At 39.8% G+C, this 19,426-nt stretch overlaps 2 protein-coding genes across 2 annotated transcripts; both read left to right on the top strand.

The window, feature by feature from the left end:
* Positions 1-1,403: 1,403 nt before the first annotated feature.
* LOC135750325 (cytochrome P450 2C23-like) lies at positions 1,404-7,593 on the top strand. Its single transcript, XM_065269118.2, has 9 exons — positions 1,404-1,617; positions 1,777-1,936; positions 3,722-3,874; positions 5,769-5,929; positions 6,045-6,218; positions 6,350-6,491; positions 6,686-6,873; positions 7,007-7,148; positions 7,247-7,593. Exons 1-9 carry the CDS (start codon positions 1,438-1,440, stop codon positions 7,435-7,437), a joined length of 1,491 nt encoding a protein of 496 aa, XP_065125190.1. The 5' UTR covers positions 1,404-1,437; the 3' UTR covers positions 7,438-7,593.
* A 2,467-nt stretch (positions 7,594-10,060) lies between these two features.
* Positions 10,061-18,990, top strand: LOC135750323 (cytochrome P450 2B15-like). Its single transcript, XM_065269117.2, has 9 exons — positions 10,061-10,400; positions 10,543-10,702; positions 13,867-14,019; positions 16,876-17,036; positions 17,205-17,378; positions 17,514-17,655; positions 17,828-18,015; positions 18,153-18,294; positions 18,387-18,990. The coding sequence occupies exons 1-9, from the start codon at positions 10,206-10,208 to the stop codon at positions 18,575-18,577; spliced, it is 1,506 nt and encodes a 501-aa protein (XP_065125189.1). The 5' UTR covers positions 10,061-10,205; the 3' UTR covers positions 18,578-18,990.
* The last annotated feature ends 436 nt before the right edge of the window (positions 18,991-19,426 follow it).

Genomic DNA, 19,426 nt, shown 5'->3' with positions numbered 1-19,426 from the left:
CTTCTTATTTAGGCCCTGTTTCTTGCTTTATTTAAATAAATTGTCTGAATCTGCTGTATGCACTTGTGTTCTGTTCACAATTAACCAAATGGTTACAATATTTAAACCAAGGTTTTCTGCTTGGAAATGAACAATAGAAATAGTGATACTTTCATTAGCAAATAATCCTTAAAGTGTACCTATTTCATTGCTAAAAAACAATGCTATTTTGTTTATTTGGTATAATACAATGTGTTTGTATGGTTTATGGTTCAAAAAACACATTATTTTTCACAAATTTGACATTTTTGTAGCTCCAGATTTCATTGTCTTCCTAAAATGCTAATCTGTATGTTGTGATTGGTCTGAATATCTCTGACATCAGCCAGAAATGTGACGCTCCTTACCATGTTTGAAAGATTCACTTACAATGCAATGCTAACAGGAGTTAACTTACAGGCTGTGAGTCCGAAGTGGGAGGAATTATGATAATTTCGGTCTTCTCTACATCACCAATCCCAGGAAGTAAACTGTTGCCTACAATCCGTGTGTTTGTTGAAGTCCAAGAAAAGAGATTTACGTTGGAGACGATAACTCGCGTCATCGTTTACTTTTGGGTTTGTACCTTTTGCATATTGTTAACATGTACTAATACACACTTATACACCAAAGGAAATCGGATAATTGGTGTTTTTTGCCTTAAAACATACATTTAAGTAATTTATGACCATTTTCCACACTGTTTTTCAACCTCTAATTTAACCCTTTAAGAGCGTTCGGCCTTGCTCTGTGTCCCGCCCACTTCTATGATTGACAGCATACATGATGCTACTACCCTGCTTATACCGTAGTTCAGTAGAAACTGTCATTTTTAAGCACATTGTTTGCTATGATAAAGGTTTTTACCTCTAAAGAATCACAAACATATTGTTCTCAGCTAGTGTGCACAAACACTGCATTTTTACTCTTTTAAACAGATAACTGCATGATTGACGCAAAAATGTGCGCTTTTCCCCTTAAACACATCTTTGTGAGTTGAAAATACTCAAGCGAAAAACTCAAATGAAGTTAAACCCTGCAAGTAATGAGGAAAGCGATGCTTCGTGACTTTGCTCATCCCTTATGAAAATTAACCATGTTTTTTTTTGTGGTAAAAGTATAGTTACCATTTTTTTTTTTTGGTGTATTGATTACTATTTTTTGGTTCCAACTGTTGTAAAACTATGGTTAGTTTTTGTAAGGGATAAGTCATCGTGTTTATACAAATTTTTATGTTTTTTTTTTTTTGTTGTGTTGAAAGTTACTTATAGATTCATACTTCATAACATGGATGCTTATAAAGAGTTAAAACAACAGGTTGAGTTTGTCACTGTTATTGTCTCCACCCTCTTCTTCTGGAGCTTTAAAAACCACAAAGGTCATGTTTGTTTTCAGTCTGTTGTAACGGGGACTGCTGCCATGATTTTCGACCTGAACTCTGTGAGCCTGGCTTTGGTTCTGGGTTTGATCTTTCTGATTCTGTTTGAGGTGATGAGGCTTCATTTCACCAGAGCCCAAAATCCACCTGGACCCACACCTTTTCCTTTTGTGGGAACTGTACCATATTTTATAAAGGATCCAATGGGATCTATCAGATCAGTGAGTTTTTACTGTCTTAGTCCTCTTTCTGAAATTGTAAAGATGTTTAATTTTAAACAGATATGTGTTCAGAAAACATCTAAAAGTACTTAATGGTTTATACTCAAAAAAAACTGTGTGAACCACTTATTAGTTGAACTTTAGTTATTTTAAACTCAGATCAGTCAGTATGGAGAATTGTCCAGTGTGTACCCGGGAAGAAGGCCAGCGATAGTCTTGAATACACTGCAGATCACAGAGGAAGCCCTGGTCCAAAAGGCTTCATCTTTTTCTGGAAGACCAGCTTTACCTCTTATAGAATGGACAACTAAAGGACTCGGTCAGTAAAACTTTGTTTGGATAGTTTGGACGTAGATATCATGCTGTTATGTAAGATCTAAATTAAACGCAGTGAAGCTATGACGCATGTTGTTAACTAGATGTACCATAGATTTCTGTAATTCCGGGTTGTAGAAAGATACTAGCACCAGGTGCTTTTCTCATCATAAGGATAGAGAGTGGGCCCCTGTATACTTTCATTGTATGGAGAGGAATGAACATTATATACATTATATACACTACTAAGGGCAGCATTTCAAGTTGTTGATCAAACTTTCTTGATTATTTATCTTGAGCAATATTTTGGAATTCAAGGAGTGTCTCTATGCAGTACTGTAAGTCAAACAGGAGCTTCACTGTAAAAGTTAATGTCATCTGTGGGGTCCCTCAAGAGTTCATTCATACTCCATTGCTATTTTGCTTTGGAGGCTAAATTTAGGAAACATAATGTTTCATTTCACTGTTATGCAGATGACACGAAGATTTATCTTCAATGCTCTAACTCCTTTTATAGAAAGTCTAGAGCAGGGATGGGCAACTTCTGTCCTGGAGGGCACTCTGCAGGACACCTGCCCTCCAGGGCCAAAGTTGCCCATCCCTGGTCTAGAGGATATAAAAGGCTGGATGTCTTTTTTTTATTAAATGAAAATAAACTGAGACAATTTTTTTGGGCATAATGATACTCTAATCTTGGCTTTTTGGCCTTGTATAACAGGATAGTGGGGAAAATCTGGTTGTTTTATTCGACAAAGTGTTCAAATTTGATAAGCTAATCAATAATGTTGTTAAATCCAGTTTCTTTCACCTGAGATATTTCTCTCTTACAGTATAAAGATCTTGAGAAAGTCATTCATGCTTTTATTTTTCAAGGCTTGACTTTTGCAATTCACTTTACAAAAGAGTTTGAATGGTACAGCTGCTCCAACAATATTTAGGGGTTAAAACTTATTTGCTATATAATGGCGCTCTTCCATTGCATAGTACCACACGGTTTGGTTTAGTTTGGGTTGGGTCAGCTTACTTTTGGGAGCTTTTCCATTGGTTGCAGTACGTAGTACCCGATACTTTTTTCATACCACCTCGGTTGAGGTTCCAAGCGACCCGAGCTGATACCAAACATGATGCGAAAACACTGTAGATAACGGATTGGTCAATCGTCACTAAGTGTCATGCTATAATGTAAAGATTAGCCTCGAGGAAAAATGTTGTCATCTGTCCTCTGTTATAAGTTCCCAAACTCCCTTTTAGGAATGAAAAACATCCACAGGTTGTGAATCAGGGACACCATAACAATTTTTTCCAAACTTGCAGTTCGTGGCGGAACATTCACGACGATCACGTCAGTATTATATGCTTAAAAGCAACTACAATGAAGCTCAGCGGAGTATGTCAACTACTAACTCCACGGGTGTTTAAACCGAAACTATAAAGAGAGATAGAGGTATCCTTAGTGATAAACGCGATGTGCAAACATCTATTTGTGGTGGCCAATTTAAATTTTGTGGCGGACTGATAAATAAATAAATGGGAATGTACAAGGGCGCTCTCACTTGTATGATGTCACAGCAGTATGCAGCGTAAATATAACAACACGCCTATAATCCCTCCCACTGCAAAGTGATACCAAACTCGATGGAAAAGCTAACCACGCCAAAGTGAGGTGAGCTGACCCGACCCAAACTAAACTAAACCGTGGGGTACTATGCAATGGAAAAGCACCATAAGGCTTTCAACCAGTGTTTGAATTATGTCAAAGATTATGTGGGTGGTTCTCTGTATTTCTCAGGTATTGCAATGGTGCAGTACGGTCACTCGTGGAGACAGCAGAGAAGGTTTGCTCTCCACACGCTCAGAAACTTCGGCCTGGGAAAGAAATCTTTGGAGGAGCGTGTGTTAGATGAAGCCCGATACCTGGTTACTGAGATACTTAAAGCAGAAGGTGTGAGATGTTTTTCCTCTATTCAGATTTTGGGTGTAAACATGTATACTTTTAGTATAGGTCAGGGGTAGGCAACGTCGGTCCTGGAGTGCCGATGTCCTGCAGAGTTTAGCACCAGCTCTAATCAAGCACACCTGAACAACTAATCAAGGTCTCAAAAGTCACCTGAAACCTACATGTAGCCAAGGTTTTATCAGGGTTGGAGCTAAAATCTGCAGGCCATCGGCACTCCAGGACCGACGTTGCCTACCCCTGGTATAGGTGCATAACTGACTCTGCGTACACACATTGTTTTCGAATAATTCAACTGCTCATCGTCAATTATTTCTTACATACAACGAGGAAAATAAGTATTTGACACATCAGCATTTATATCAGTAAGTCATTTCTATCATCTAAGTGGGCTATTGACACAAAATTTCCAACAGATGTAGCTATCAAGCCAAATATTGTTGACTCATAATAAATAAAGTGAAATGACACAGGGAATAAGTATTGAACACATGAAGAGAACAAGGTGCAAAATTGCATAGAAAGCCAGGAGATCACCTGAAATCTGTTAGTATTGAGAGAGAAACCCTGCCCCCTATCAGTAGTAATTTATATCAGCTGCTTTAGTCCTAATTGATGGCCTATAAAGGCTTCTCATTACCCAGGAGGCACACATGAAAGACTTCATGATGGGTAAAAGCAAAGAACTCTCTCAAGATCTTTGTAATATTATCGTTGAATGGGGGAATGGTTATAGGCGCATCCATAATCCTGAATATTCCTGTGAGCACTGTGGGGGCCATTATCCAGAAATGGAAAGAGCATCACTTCACCATAAACCAGCCACGATCAGGTGCTCCACGTAAGATCCCTGTCCGAGGAGTCCAAAGAATAATCAGGAGAGTTCTCCAAAAGCCAAGAACCACTCAGACAGAACTTCGGGAAGACCTTGCATCAGCAGGTACTGTGTTTAAAGGAAAACTAAGCAATGCACTGAACCGCCATGGCATCCATGCACCCTCACCACACAAGACTCCATTGCTGAACAAAAAGCATGTTGAGGCTCGGTTAATGTTTGCGAAAGAGCTTGAGAAGCGTGTGGATTATTGGGAGACTATAGTATGGTCAGATGAAAGCAAAATTTAACTTTTTGGCAGTCATTCTACACATCAAATTTGGAGAAGAAATGGCACTACCAACACCCCAAGAACACCATACCAACAGTTTAAGTTTGGGGGTGGAAGCATCATTGTTTGGGGCTGCTTTTCAGCAAGGGGTACTGGCAGACCTCTCATTATTGGAGGCAGGTTGAATGAAGAAATGTACTGGGACATTCTGGATAAAAACCTGCTGCCATCTACTAGAAAGCTAAAAATAAAAAGAGGGGGGACATTTCAACAAGACAATGGTCCCGAATACAAGGCCAAGGAAACAATGAAGTGGTCAGTCAATCACCTGACCTAAATCCCATAGAAAATCTATGGAGAGAACTAAAGATCAAAGATCATAAAAGAGGCCCAAGGAACCTTCAAGATTTAAAGACCATTTGTGTGGAAGAATGGGCCAGAATCACTCCTGAGCAATGCAGATGACTGTTCTCTCCATACAAGAGGCGTATAGAAGCTGTAATCACCAACAAAGGCTTTTCTACAAAGTATTAAATCAATATTTATTCCCTGGGCCTTTTTACTTTATTTATTATGACTCAACTTGTATACTTAAATGTTCTGATTTCTTTCTATGAATTTAATATTTGGCTTGATGGCTACATCTGGTGGAAATTGTCAATGGCCCACTTAGAAATCCCCTTACTGATAAAAATGCTGATGTGTCATACTTATTTTCGACGCTGTATGTGCACATTGTCCAGTTAAAATCTGATGGGACTTTGTCTTTATCAAAGGAACCGCATTTGACCCAGGGCACACCGTACAGAATGCAGTTTCCAATATAATCTGTGCCGTCGTGTTTGGAGATCGCTTTGAATATGATAACAAACGCTTTGGATACCTTCTGAAGATCCTCAATGAGAACATCGTGATGATGGGGTCAGCTATAGGACAGGTAATTTTTAGAAGTCTGTAGTGTTGTACTATTGATTATTTGTAAATATAAAATTTTTTAAATAATCAGAAGTACCTGAAAATGTCCAAACACTGAGAATGAGTCTCTGTTTTAGATATTCAACTTGGTTCCTATCATCAAACACTTGCCTGGACCTCACCAGAAGGTCATTCAGAACAACACTGAGCTAGAGGATTTCATTCGTAAAGAAGTTAAAGGACACAGACAAACGTTGGATCCACAAAACCCACGAGACTTCATTGATGCCTATCTGTTAGAGATTGAGAAAGTGAGAGACTCTATAGCACTAAAATCTAACCTTGCATGAATCCCTTTTTAATCAGACTAAATAAATGTTTAATTACCCTGTATTTGGAAATCAGATCTACTAGTGCTTTAACTGTTTTTAACCTGATTCAGCAAAAGTCACATGAGGACTCAACCTTTCATGAGGAGAACATGGTTAGGTCAGCAGCCGATCTCTTCTTCGCTGGAACCGACACAACGGCAACCACCATTAGATGGGGACTCATCTTCTTGATGGACAGCCCAGATGTACAAGGTGATAAACAAGTGTTTTGAACTTAATGTGTAAAACAACAGGTTTAAGTCTACACCAGACTCATTAAAGTAACGTGAGGCTTTTATAAAACAGATCTTCTGTTCAGTGTTCAGTTATGTTCAGTGTCTGACTTTTTCTGCGGGTACTTATATTACATGAGCTAGATTGACAGAAAATCTGATGTTTTGTTACAGAGCGATGTCATGAGGAGATTGTTCAGGTGTTGGGTTATGATCGTCGGCCCAGCATGGATGACCGTGACAAACTTCCATACACATGCGCCACTGTTCATGAGATTCAACGCTGTGCCAACATTGTTCCTCTTGGTGTATTTCATGAAACCACACAGCCAACGAAACTGAGAGGATATGACATTCCCAAGGTAATGAATGAATGAAATATGATGAGATGCTAGAAGTTTGTACAGTTAATCTTTTGGGCTAAAATGTGACCTGGATATTGTAAGATTCCTTCACAGATCTTTAGCACATATTCAGATCGACTCTCTTTTATAGGGAACTATGATCATGACAAACTTAACAGCAATTTTCACTGATAAGGAGCACTGGAAATGTCCGGACACTTTCAATCCAGAGAATTTCTTGGATGAGAACGGACATTTCTACAAACCTGAGGCATTCATCCCTTTCTCAATCGGTGAGTTGTTCATTTTTGAATCTGAAGAGTCAACAGATTTGACTGTAAGCTGAATTTGTTAAATTGATATTCATTGTGTGTTCATGTTCATCATTCAGGTCCGAGGGTTTGTCTCGGCGAGATCCTTGCAAGGACAGAACTTTTCCTTTACTTTGTGTCTCTCCTTCAGCAGATTCATTTCTCCTGGCCACCAAACTCACAGCATCCAGACATGGATGGTATCATGGGTGTGGTAAGATACCCGCACCCCTTTAAAATCATATGCCGTAGCAGAGATGCCAAAGACTGACTGTCAGTGACCCGACAGGCCAAGAACACAGAAGAACACTGGAATTGTGTAGGTGTTTTTTTAGTCTTTTGTAATGGTATCATCACAGGCCATGTGTTTTGTCAGAGCATGATGTCTGTATTGTGACTTTTAGCCGCATTATACTGCATGCTTTATGTCTTGTTACAGAAATAAAGCTCTGTAATCTTGTATAATCATTTTGTCTGTGTCCAATGCTTACGGAAACGTTTTACTTCCTCTGTGGGAATAAATGTTTAAGTAAACATGTTTGGATGGGTGATTCTCATGAAACCATTGAAACACCACGGCACTAATGATTTTAGCTATAAAATGTGTAATATAGTAATATTAAAAAGCATCAGAATTAACACAATACTGTGTTCTACCTTGCACAATGTGTGATTTCAACATAAGAATTTATAATTTGTCAATTTTATCTAATTTTCTGCTGAAATTCTCATTACCGCAATGTGTCTGGCTGTGTTTGAACATGCGTTATGTTGTAATTTCAACACATCCTCATCCCATGGCGTCAATATTTGACGCCACTTGACCATGCGTCAATATGTTACGCGGAGGGTATACCCTTCGCGTCATTTTTTGACGAACTGGGGACTTCAATACTATTAGGTACGCGAAATTAAACAGTTGTCGCCTGACGTTGGGGTTAGGGATAGGTTTGGGTAGGGATGTCATTATGTAAATCTAACCCTAAACCGACGCGAAAATGGTAAGAAAATGGTACAAAAACAGGAAAGATAATGCAACGGACTCAATAGTATTGAAGTCCCCAGTTCGTCAAAAAATGACGCGAAGGGTATACCCTCCGCGTAACATATTGACGCATGGTCAAGTGGCGTCAAATATTGACGCCATGGGGTGAGGATGGGCTGGTAATTTAATCAAATTAACACAAAAATGTTATAATATTATAATATTTAAAAAAAATAAATGGATGTTTTGCTAGACAACTTTAGATAACAGAAAAAATATTTACTGAATATTCATGTATAATAATAATGAAGAAAAAATAGGAAAATGATGTGTCCTTGCCTGATGTTCTCATCCTCCGCAACACTTTTTGAGAACAGTTTAAGCACACATACAGAATTTTAATAAAGTTTGATTTTGAGTGACCAAGCACATGGACCAGTTACTTCAAGATGGCTACCAGGTAAGATCATTTTTTTTACAGTTAATTTGAAATATTGTCTTGTCAGAATGCTTACACGACATTTTGATTATCATTGCCACAACAGATGCTTATAAAATGTTAATTTAATTAATAGAAGCATAATACTTTGATTTTAAATGCATGTGCAGAATCTCCAAATTATGTTCTTTCAGGTTTGTCATGTCATTTTGAAAATATGTCAGTGTTGATGTTTTCTGACTGTTGCGGTAATGAGATTTTTTTTAGGACTAATTTTTTAAATTATGTTACAAAAAGTGTTAAATTATAAGTTAAAGTGTTTAAATAAATGTTCCCATTTACTCCAGACTTTGTTTTTCAATGTCTGGTGGGAAAAAAAGTAAATTTAAGCAAATTTTACATTTTTATGCTTGACATTTTTAAAACCAAGTTTTTGTGAGAATCACCCGGATACTGTATGAGCAAAATAAATATTGATACTTTCATTTGCAAATAAACCTTAAAGGGATAGTTCATCCAGAAATGATATTAAACCCATGATTTACTCATCCCCAAGCCATCCGAGATGCATATGTCTATCATTTGTCAGACGAACACATTTTCAGTTATTTTAGAATGTTTTATATCTTAAGTTACGGGGTCCACTCCTTCAAGTCCAAAAAATGTGCATTCAAATTTGGCTCCACGGTGATAAACAAACGTCTTCTAAGGGTAATCTGTGCGGTTTTGTTGTAGAAATATCCATATTTAAAACTTTATAAGTGAAAATAAATAGCTTCCGGTAATGCCGCCAGGACCTGTGGGGTCCCTTAAAAGTCCATTCATCCTCCATTGCTTTTTTTGTTTTAAACTGATCTCACGTAAAGTCGTGTTATAGTAACAAAAATTTGTATTAATTTATTCATGTTCATTTCAAGAAATTCAGCTTTTTTATGTGCATTAAGCACGAATGTCTTTTTCGTGTCAGTTGCACAAATTTCTATTTTGTGGCCGTGGCACAACTTTCTTTTTTTCGTGTCATTTTATGTATTGTTTTATCTCCCCCCCCTATTTTCTGACCATTGTCACTTCGGTTTGGGTTAGAATCACTTTCTGTTACATTTTTAGACATCCTTACCCAAACCCCAACTCCTGGTGAGAATAGTTTTAAAAGCGGAAGAAAAACATGTAAAAACCAATACATAGAAGTACATACTAACCCTAACCCAAACCCCAAATCTAACCCAAAGTGACAATGATTTAAAAATAGAAAAAATGATACAAAAAAGGAAGTCGTGCCACGACAACGAAAATCTATTTATAGAAATTTTTGCGACTGACATGAAAAATACATTTGTGCTCGAGGCACGTAAAAAAGCTAAATTTTGGACAAAAATAAATTAATCACATTTTTTCGTGACTGTAACACGACTTGTCATGAGATCATGTTGTTTTGTTTATATATTCTCCCTTTCGGTCTAAATTTAGGAAACATAATGTCTCATTTAACTGTTAAGCAGATGATCTTTGATAATCTGAGTGACAACATGATGAGTTTTACACTGTTATTGTTTCCACCCTCTTCTTCTGGAGCTTTAAAAACCACAGAGGTCATGTTTGATTTCAGTCTGTTGTAATGGGGACCGCTGCAATGATTTTTAACCTAAACTCTGTGAGCCTGGCTTTGGTTCTGGGTTTGATCTTTCTGGTTCTGTTTGAGATGATGAGGATTCATTTCACCACAGCCCAAAATCCACCTGGACTCAGACCTTTGCCTTTTGTGGGAACTATACCTTATTTTATAAAAGACCCAATGGGATCTATCAGATCAGTGAGTTTTTACTGTCTTAGTCCTCTTTCTGAAATTGTAAAGATGTTCAATTTTAAACAGATATGTATTCAGAAAACATCTAATAGTACTTTATACTCAAAAACTGTGAACCAATTGTTAGTTAACTTTATTTTAAACTCAGATCAGTCAGTATGGAGAATTGTCCAGTGTGTACCCGGGAAGAAAACCAGCGATAGTCTTGAATACACTGCAGATCACAGAGGAAGCCCTGGTCCAAAAGGGTTCATCGTTTTCTGGAAGACCACCTAGACCTGTTATAGAATGGATAGCCAAAGGACTCGGTCAGTAAAACTTTGTTGGGATGTTTTGGAAAATCATGCTGTTATTTAAGATCTAAATTAAACGCAGTCAAGCTATGACGTGTTGTTAGCTAGATGAACCACAGGACTGTAGCAGAGCACCAGGCCCAGGTGCTTTTGTCATTATAAGGATAATGGGTAGGTCCCCATATACTTTCATTGTATGGAATGGAAAGAACATCATATACATTATAAACCAACACAGTCTCACGGCAAGTCGTGTTATAGTAACGAAAATTTTTAATTAATTTATTCGTGTTTGATGACACGAATTTCCGATGTTTTTCGTGTCTCTGGAGACGAATGTCTTTTTCGTCCTTCCCTGCACGAATTTCTATCAATGGCTGTTCGTGTCTGTGACACGACTTTCTTTATCGTGTCATTTTATATTTTGTTTTCTCATCGTTCTTTCCTATTTTTAAATCATTGTCGCTTGGGGTTAGGGTTAGATACGGGGTTTGCATTAGGATGTAATTTTTTGCATTGATTTCTACATGTTTTTCGTCAACTTTTAAAACTATTCTTGCCTGGAGTTGGGGTTAGAGTTGGGATTTGGGTTAGGAAGTCGCAAAAAGTGATTCTAACCCTAACCCCAAGCGACAATGGTCAAAAAATAGAAAAGAACGATGAGAAAACAAAATATAAAATTACACGATAAAGAAAGTCGTGTCACAGACACGAACAGCCATTGATAGAAATTCGTGCTGGGAAGGACGAAAAATACATTCGTCTCCAGAGACACGAAAAACAGCGGAAATTCGTATCATCAAACACAAATAAATTAATCAAAATTTTCGTTACTATAACACGACTTGCCGTGAGACTGGGTTGTATAAACACTACTTAGTGCAGCAAATTTCATTCTGTTGGTCAAACTATCTTGATTATTCATCTTGAGCAATATTTAGGAATTCAGGGAGTGGGTCTACAGTAACTGTGCATTCACACCAGATGCGGTAAAGGCGGCTAAAACCTGCTATTCGCGCTTAGTTGGACACTTGAACATTTTAAGTTTACTCGCTTCATTCGAGCATGAAAGCTACACGTGAAACTCTAGTCATTTGAGACATTCATGTGGAAATTCGCATCATGTGAGGGGCTTCAGTGACTCCACTCATTTCCTGTAATCACGTCACTACAAGAGCAAGCTCCTGATTGCTTCTTATGTCGCATTAATTCGCTCGGAATTTGCCATCCGCGCCCCACCTTCCGCACATTCCGCACCAAACGCACCGCGCCATTCGCGCTTACTGTGCAGCAGGATGCCTTTTTGCATCTTTGCATTGACTCTACATGTAAATAACTCGCACTTGCCACCTCTTCCGCATCTGGTATGAATGCAAAGTAAGTCTTATTTATCAAACAGGAGCTTTACTGTAAAAGTTTCTCTGACTTGTGGGGTCCCTGAAGAGTTTATTCATGCTCCATTGCTATTTTGTTTATATACTGTATGCTCCCTTTCCAGTCTAAATTTAGGAAACATAATGTCTAATTTCACTGTTATGCAGATGACACGCAGATTTATCTTTGAGGTTACAAGAATGTCTAGAGGATATAAAAGGCTGGATGTCTTTAAAAAAATTATTAGAACCGCATTAAAACCGATTATTATTTTTGGGCCGAATGATACTTTTAATCTCGGCTCTTTGGGACTCATAATACAGGATGGTGGTGAATAATTTTGACAAAGCTTTCACATTTGATAAGCAAATCAATACTGTTGTTAAATACAGTTTCTTTCACCTGAGACTTCTGGCCAGGGCATGAAATTAACACCCGACCACGCGCCAAATGCGGGTGGATTTTGCAATTGGCGGGTAACACTGTCAATCTACCAGCCACATTGGCGGGTAGCCAATGCGAATCAGTGATGCGCGGGTCATTGTATAAACAACCCACTCCCGACAGACATTTTCAACTAACCCAACTCGACCGACTGACCGCGTCCTGAATATCATTAAAATATTTTTGGATGACTCGTAACCGGCACCCGCTCATTTCTTATCAACCTGCGCATATCACCGATGCAAATTGAGTGATTCATTGAGAGGATGCGACTGCTGTTTCGCAACGTTCATGCGATTGGAAAGAAGATGAGGCACTACACGTTTGGATGTGCGAGTAAGTATTAAATTGTTGGTGAGATGGGATGAGAATGCAATGCTGACATATACTGCTGTACATTCACAGTTGCACAGATGTGTAGTGCTGCTGTGACGGATCAGAACTTTTGATGTGTAAACTTTAGAGAGAGTTGCGCTTACTATGCCTTATACTGTAGTACATTAACATACATTTTGCGAATATAGTAATGAAAAACAACGTATGTGCGGCGTTTATGTGCGCAGTTTGTGCCCCCTCTGTCTCTGTGTGCGTGCGCGGGTTTAAGGGGACTCAATAGGGCACATCAGAGAGACGCATTCCTAAAAGCATGCGTACATAAAATCGTTCTGCTCTTGACAGGGCACATATAAACAAAATGATCTCAACAGTATTCATTTTCTAATAAAACATTTCTTTATGTCTTAAGTGTATGTATAGAGAGTCAAAAACCAGTCTGTGCTGGTCTTAAAGAGACAGTAACCTCAATTAACCTACTTAAGTCTGTGTCATTAATGTTAATCAAACAACCTAAGACAAAGAGAAATTCACTTTTGTAGCTCTGAAAAAAGTATATTTAATTCATACAATAAAGACAGTGTTATAATTTACTATTCGGGCAAAAAAAACAACTGGCTGGTAAAAACTCTCTGTGGCAGGTGGATTTCTAAATCCACCTGCCACAGTGGCTGGTGATCAAAAAAGTTAACTTCAGGCCCTGCTTCTGGCTAAAGCCAATATATTTTTCTCTTAAATCTTGGGAAAGTCATTCATGCCCTTTTTTTCAAAGCTTTACTATTGTAATTCACTTTACAGAGGAGTTTGCATGTTAGAGCAGATCAAACAATATTTAGGGGTTAAAACTTATTTACTATATAAGGCTTTCAACTCTATTTGGTATTAAGGGATATAATGTGTATGCTAAATATTTAAATATTTAAAAATAAAAATTACAGCTCCTTGAGCTACAGTTGTATTTATATGTGCTTTATAAATAAAATAATATAAACAACTCATGCCTGGTAAAAGTTCTTTGTCTCTCTTAGGTATAATAATGGTGACGTACGGTAACTCATGGAAACAGCAGAGAAGGTTTGCTCTCCACACCCTCAAAAACTTTGGTCTGGGAAAGAAATCTGTAGAAGAGCGAGTGTTAGATGAAGCCCATTATCTGGTTACTGAGTTGCTCAAAGATGAAGGTTTGAGATGTTACTCCTCTGTTCAAACTTGTCACTAAATGTCTGGGTTTAAACATGCCGATGTCACAAGGTGACTTAGGGCGGAACTAAAAATGGAGAGGAGAGGTTCCGCCCGGGCAGATTTTTTTTACGCACCCTTCACTTCCTGGTCTCCCTGGCAACACAGATCACGGGCAGATGAGCCACAGGTGTGACAGATTAAGCAGGCGACTCATGATTGGCGGAGAGAAGAGGGACAAGACCCATAAAAGATCCAAGGAAAGCCCAAACAAAGAGTTGTTGTTTCGGGCACGAGCGCCACTACTGCCTAGGGCAGACCCAAACCACACGCTCCGTCCTCGGAGGAGCCTGAGGACGCCGTTGATCCACAGAGCGCTTAAAGCGAGAGGAGAGAGTACGGCAGCCGAGAGAGGCGAGAGAGGACGGAGCTGTGAGAGAGTTAAAGGGACACTGCACCGTGCTTATTATTCCTGTTGTTGGAGTGTATTGTAGCGTTGAGTTGGGCTCACCGGGTACGCTATTTTGGATTGCTGTGTTTGCTCTCTCTCTCATTTGGATTATAGACTTACATTGATGAAGATACCGAAGACCTTATAGGTGGAAGGATTAAACGAATACTGACCTTGGATGAAAGAAACGAAGGAAGGAAGGACGCACCATTGTGAGTATACGGTTGTGGAAAAGTGGTGTTGGTGGCTGAAAAACCACCCTGTCTATGCATCTGGGGTCCTAGCAGTGTGATATCAACCTTGGAGAACGTGGGACGAAGAAAGTGCAGCAGTTGTGAGTAACGGAGTTTCCTTATGGAAATATTGTGCATGTATTTGACCTGTATATCTCTTTGAGTGTTTCCGAAAGAGAGTGGGTGGCCCTACCCCTGAACCAGCGCGGTGGGTGAGCCGAAGAGTTTTTGTGCTGAAACAGCTCCGGTGACGAAAACAAACACTAGGCCGAGTTACCATCTCCATATTTTTGTCCAGGGCGAAGTAAAGGAAGACGGGCGTCTATTTGTGTGCACTGAGCGTGGAGGGTGAGTCTTGGATATAGAAATGTTCACTTGAAGTGGTGCTGTGTAATGCTGTGTATTGCAGTAAGATTGCTGTTGTCTTGTCTGACGTACCCCCGCCTCCAGTTACTCGTTCCTGAGACGACGAAGAGGAAGAACGGTCCTAGAGTAAGACATGAATATGCTGTGAGTGTGTTTCAGTTTTAAAATCACGGAGCGGCATCTCGAAGTATTTTCCCAGCCAAACGCTTGGCGGACTTGAGTTTAGGAGTGGCGGTGAAGAACTGTGCTATCGGCGGTGTGTGAGTATTACTTATAATATTGCTACCTTACCTGTGTCTTTTGATCATCACAGAGCTTGAGGCGAAGGAGATCCGTCGGCCCGAGGTCTCGACGAAAGGGACTCCGGTCCGGTTTTCGATTGACCATCGGGTCTCGAGGAAAGGGCAGCGCTCGACCCGGTGTGCCGGCGTGACGTTCTCGCCCCTCTGTAGACCAACGAGCTCGCCGAGAGGGTGTCGGCCCCCGGCGGCACGGAGGAAAACCACTGTCCAGTTGACGCAACGTGTAGGCCACCATTTCATCTGTGGAGAGAGAGAGACAGCGTGAACGCTGAGATATCGAATTGTGAAGAGAGCCATACCTACCCAAAGCTGTAGTCAGCGCAGAGGTGAGAGCACTATTGGAAACCGATTCATTGTGTCTTTGTGTTCCGGCAGTCATCTGTGGAGAGAGAGAGACAGCGTGAACGCTGAGATATCGAATTGTGACGAGAGCCAGACCTACCCAAAGCTGTAGTCAGCGCAGAGTCATCTGTGGAGAGAGAGAGGGACAGCGTGAACGCTGCGATAACGAACTGTGAAGAGAGCCATACCTACCCAAAGCTGTAGTCAGCGTAGAGCCACCTGTGGAGAGAGAGAGCCAGCGTGAACGCTGAGATATCCAACTGCGAAGAGAGCCATACCTACCCAAAGCTATAGTCAGCGCAGAGGTGAGAGAACCTTTGGAAACCGATTCATTGTGCCTCGTGTCCCGGCTGTAATCTGTGGAGGAAGAGAGAACAGGGAAGGAGAGTGAGTCGACAAAGCAAGGAGCTGTGAAGGAAGAGGAGCGCGCCACGGGCAGAGGGAACCAGAGGCGGGAGCCCGTTCCCCGACGCGACCCCCACCCCCTGTCACTCACTTGCTCGTGGCCCCCTGGAGGGCAGAGCCGGACATTAGTTTTAATTCCCCTTTCCCCAATTCCCAGTACTTTTTAAATATTTAAATAAATAAAGAATATTTTTATACTTACCTGTTCTTCGTTGTTGTTTGGTCATTGGGTTGGTTTTGGGGACCTCCTCGAGGTGGAAATTGAGAAGGGGCGTGGCTTAACCACTAGCAGCCAGCCCCTGGCTTGTGACACCTACATTTGCTTTTAAAAGTCATACGGCATCTACATTTTTTGTTGGATTTATGGTATATATATTTCTGGTATATTATATAGTTCTTCACAGGTCCTACGTAGGTGCTATATATGACACTTAAAGTGGTCCCCCTATGAGCCTGTAAATCACTTTTGGTGCCACTTAGCGCTGTTTGATTAAAGAGTGACAATGGTCCGTGTTATTATTCCTTATTACAGTTTAAATGTTTTATATCTCCTTGTCCCCCTCATCTCTCTTCACCAGCTTGCGTAACAAAAATAGCATTTTAAGGACAAAACCTGTCAGTTGTCTTAAAATAAAAATTCCAAATATTGATTTACCATTTTTATTTTGACCAGGGGTGTCCAAACTTTTGAATGCCACTGTATATATTGTACATTGTCCAGTTCAAATCACAAACTGATCGACTTTGTCTTTGTTAAAGGAACGGCATTTGATCCACGGCACGCCTTACAGAATGCAGTTTCCAATATAATCTGTTCCATCATATTTGGAGATCGTTTTGAATATGATAACAAACGCTTTGGATATCTTCTGAAGATCCTCAATGAGACCATCTTGATGATAGGGTCACCTGTAGGACAGGTAATTTCTAGTAGCCTAGTAGTGTTGTGAGTTATTAAAATTAAATGATTTTGAATCACAATTTTTTAATTCATGAATGCCTCTATTCATTATTTGTTTAGTATGTTTAAGGGATAATTTTTTTAATTATGGTAATAATAAGAAATTGAAAATGAGTCTCTGTTTTAGATATTCAACTTGGTTCCTTTCATCAAACACTTTCCTGGACCTCACCAGAAGATCAATCGGAATGCCACTGAGTTACTGGATTTCATTCGTGAAGAAGTTAAAGGACACAGACAAACTTTGGATCCAGAAAACCCACGAGACTTCATTGATGCCTACCTGTTAGAGATTGAGAAAGTGAGAGACTCTATAGCACCCAAATCTGACCTGTCATGAAACTCTTTTTAATCAGACAACAGAAATGTTTCTATATCTCTGTACTTGGAAAACCAGATCTAGTTGAGTTATAACTGTGTTTTTAACCTGATTCAGCAAAAGTCACATGAGGACTCAACGTTTCATGAAGAGAACATGGTTGTGTCAGCAGCCGAACTCTTCTTCGCTGGATCTGACACAACGGCGACAACCATCAGATGGGGACTCATCTTCTTGATGGACAACCAAGATGTACAAGGTGATAAACAAGTGTTCTGAACTTCTAATGTGCAAAACAACCGGTTATAATCTATAACATGAGGTTTTTATAAAACACATCATCTTTATAATTATTCAGTGTTTGACTTTACCTGCAGTTAAGCATATCAGATTTTCTGTCCATCTAGCTCTTGTAATATGTTTTGTTACAGAGCGATGTCATAAGGAGATTGTTCAGGTGTTGGGTTATGATCGTCTGCCCAGCATGGATGACCGTGACAAACTTCCATACACATACGCCACTGTTCATGAGATTCAGCGCTGTGCCAACATTGTTCCTCTTGGTGTAGTTCATGCAACCACACAGCCAACCAAACTAAGAGGATATGACATTCCCAAGGTAATGAATGAATGAATGAAGAATGGTGGGATGTTAAAAGTGGGAGCAGTGAATCTTTTGGGCTTAAATGTGCCCTTGACTTTGTGAGATTCCTTTACAGATCTTTAGCACATATTCAGATTGACTCTCTTTTATAGGGAACTATCACCATGACAAACTTAACAGCAATTTTCAGTGATAAGGAGCACTGGAAATGTCCGGACACTTTCAATCCAGAGAATTTCTTAAATGAGAACGGACATTTCTACAAACCTAAGTCATTCATCCCTTTCTCAATGGGTGAGTTGTTGTGATTCTGAACTGTCGACAGATTTGACTATAAGCAGAAGTTACTGTACTAAACCGATATTCATTGTGTGTTTGTTCATTAGGTCTGAGGGTTTGTCTTGGAGAGATCCTTGCAAGGACAGAGCTTTTCCTTTACATCGTGTCTCTCCTACAGCGGATTCATTTCTCCTGGCCACCAAACTCACAGCGTCCAGACATGGATGGTATCATGGGTGTGGTGAGATACCCGCACCCCTTTAAAATCATCTGTCGTAGCAGAGATGCCAAAGACTGACCATCAGTGATCTGACCCGACACGACAGAAGAAGAAGAACATTGAAATCTGTCTGCATCTACATTCAGAATAAAAGATACATCTTGTTGAAGGTCCAGGATTGATGTATTAACTATTTTTTCCCAAACATTCATATGACAATAAAGAGTAAAAACACTGCACCAGTGCACAACTGGTGGAGCCAAAACTCATCTTACAAAACTGTTGTAGAACTGGTTGAGTTATTGCATCATTTGATTGTGTGAATTAAATTACCTTAGTTCAAATCACAGCTAAAGCTATAAGTTACTGGGTAAAACCAATTTATACATTGTTAGCTACAGATCCTTAAATTCTTGCCTGGCTGTAGGGTGACCACCACCCAACAAACCAAATATGTGACCAAATTTGTGTGGGACATTACATTGAAACACTGAAAGATTAAACTAGAATAAAACATTTGTGTTCTCCCTTTTAGCTGATGTCACAGGAGTGACGATCTTTTAGGCGGAACCAAAAATTTGGAAAGTTTTGGTTCCGCCCGGATGTTTCCGCCCGGACCGGAAAGAGGAAACACCGGACATCCGGTAGCACCGCGAGGGCTGTAATCAGCCCAACTACGGACAGCTGTGAGTGATTAACAAGAGCGCCGGGTGATTGGACGAAGGCAACACCCAGGCAAATACTTAAGAGCAGTTTAAACCACAGTTGAGGGTTGTTAGGACGAGTGTTGGTGTGTGCTGCAGCGTTGAGTTAAACTCACCGGGTACGCCAGTCGGATTGCTGGACTCGCTCTCTCTCTCTTTGTGCATCGTGGGATTTCGGCTGATGCAGATATTGAAGACCTTACGGGTTGGAAAGTAAACGAAG

The sequence above is a fragment of the Paramisgurnus dabryanus genome, chromosome 21, assembly GCF_030506205.2.
Source record: "Paramisgurnus dabryanus chromosome 21, PD_genome_1.1, whole genome shotgun sequence".
Lineage (NCBI taxonomy): Eukaryota > Metazoa > Chordata > Actinopteri > Cypriniformes > Cobitidae > Paramisgurnus > Paramisgurnus dabryanus.
The sequence above is the reverse complement of the archived record's forward strand: the minus strand, read 5'-3'. Positions and strand labels throughout refer to the sequence as shown.

Bases quoted from the DNA above. Each gene is read 5' to 3' on its own strand.
- LOC135750323 (XM_065269117.2), top strand. From the start codon at position 10,206: ATGGGGACCGCTGCAATGATTTTTAACCTAAACTCTGTGAGCCTGGCT. The intron at 10,401-10,542 runs GTGAGTTTTTAC...TTTTAAACTCAG, and splicing joins CAATGGGATCTATCAGATCA to ATCAGTCAGTATGGAGAATT. The intron at 17,379-17,513 runs GTGAGAGACTCT...AACCTGATTCAG, and splicing joins ACCTGTTAGAGATTGAGAAA to CAAAAGTCACATGAGGACTC.
- LOC135750325 (XM_065269118.2), top strand. From the start codon at position 1,438: ATGATTTTCGACCTGAACTCTGTGAGCCTGGCTTTGGTTCTGGGTTTG. The intron at 1,937-3,721 runs GTCAGTAAAACT...TGTATTTCTCAG, and splicing joins ATGGACAACTAAAGGACTCG to GTATTGCAATGGTGCAGTAC. The intron at 5,930-6,044 runs GTAATTTTTAGA...TCTCTGTTTTAG, and splicing joins TGGGGTCAGCTATAGGACAG to ATATTCAACTTGGTTCCTAT.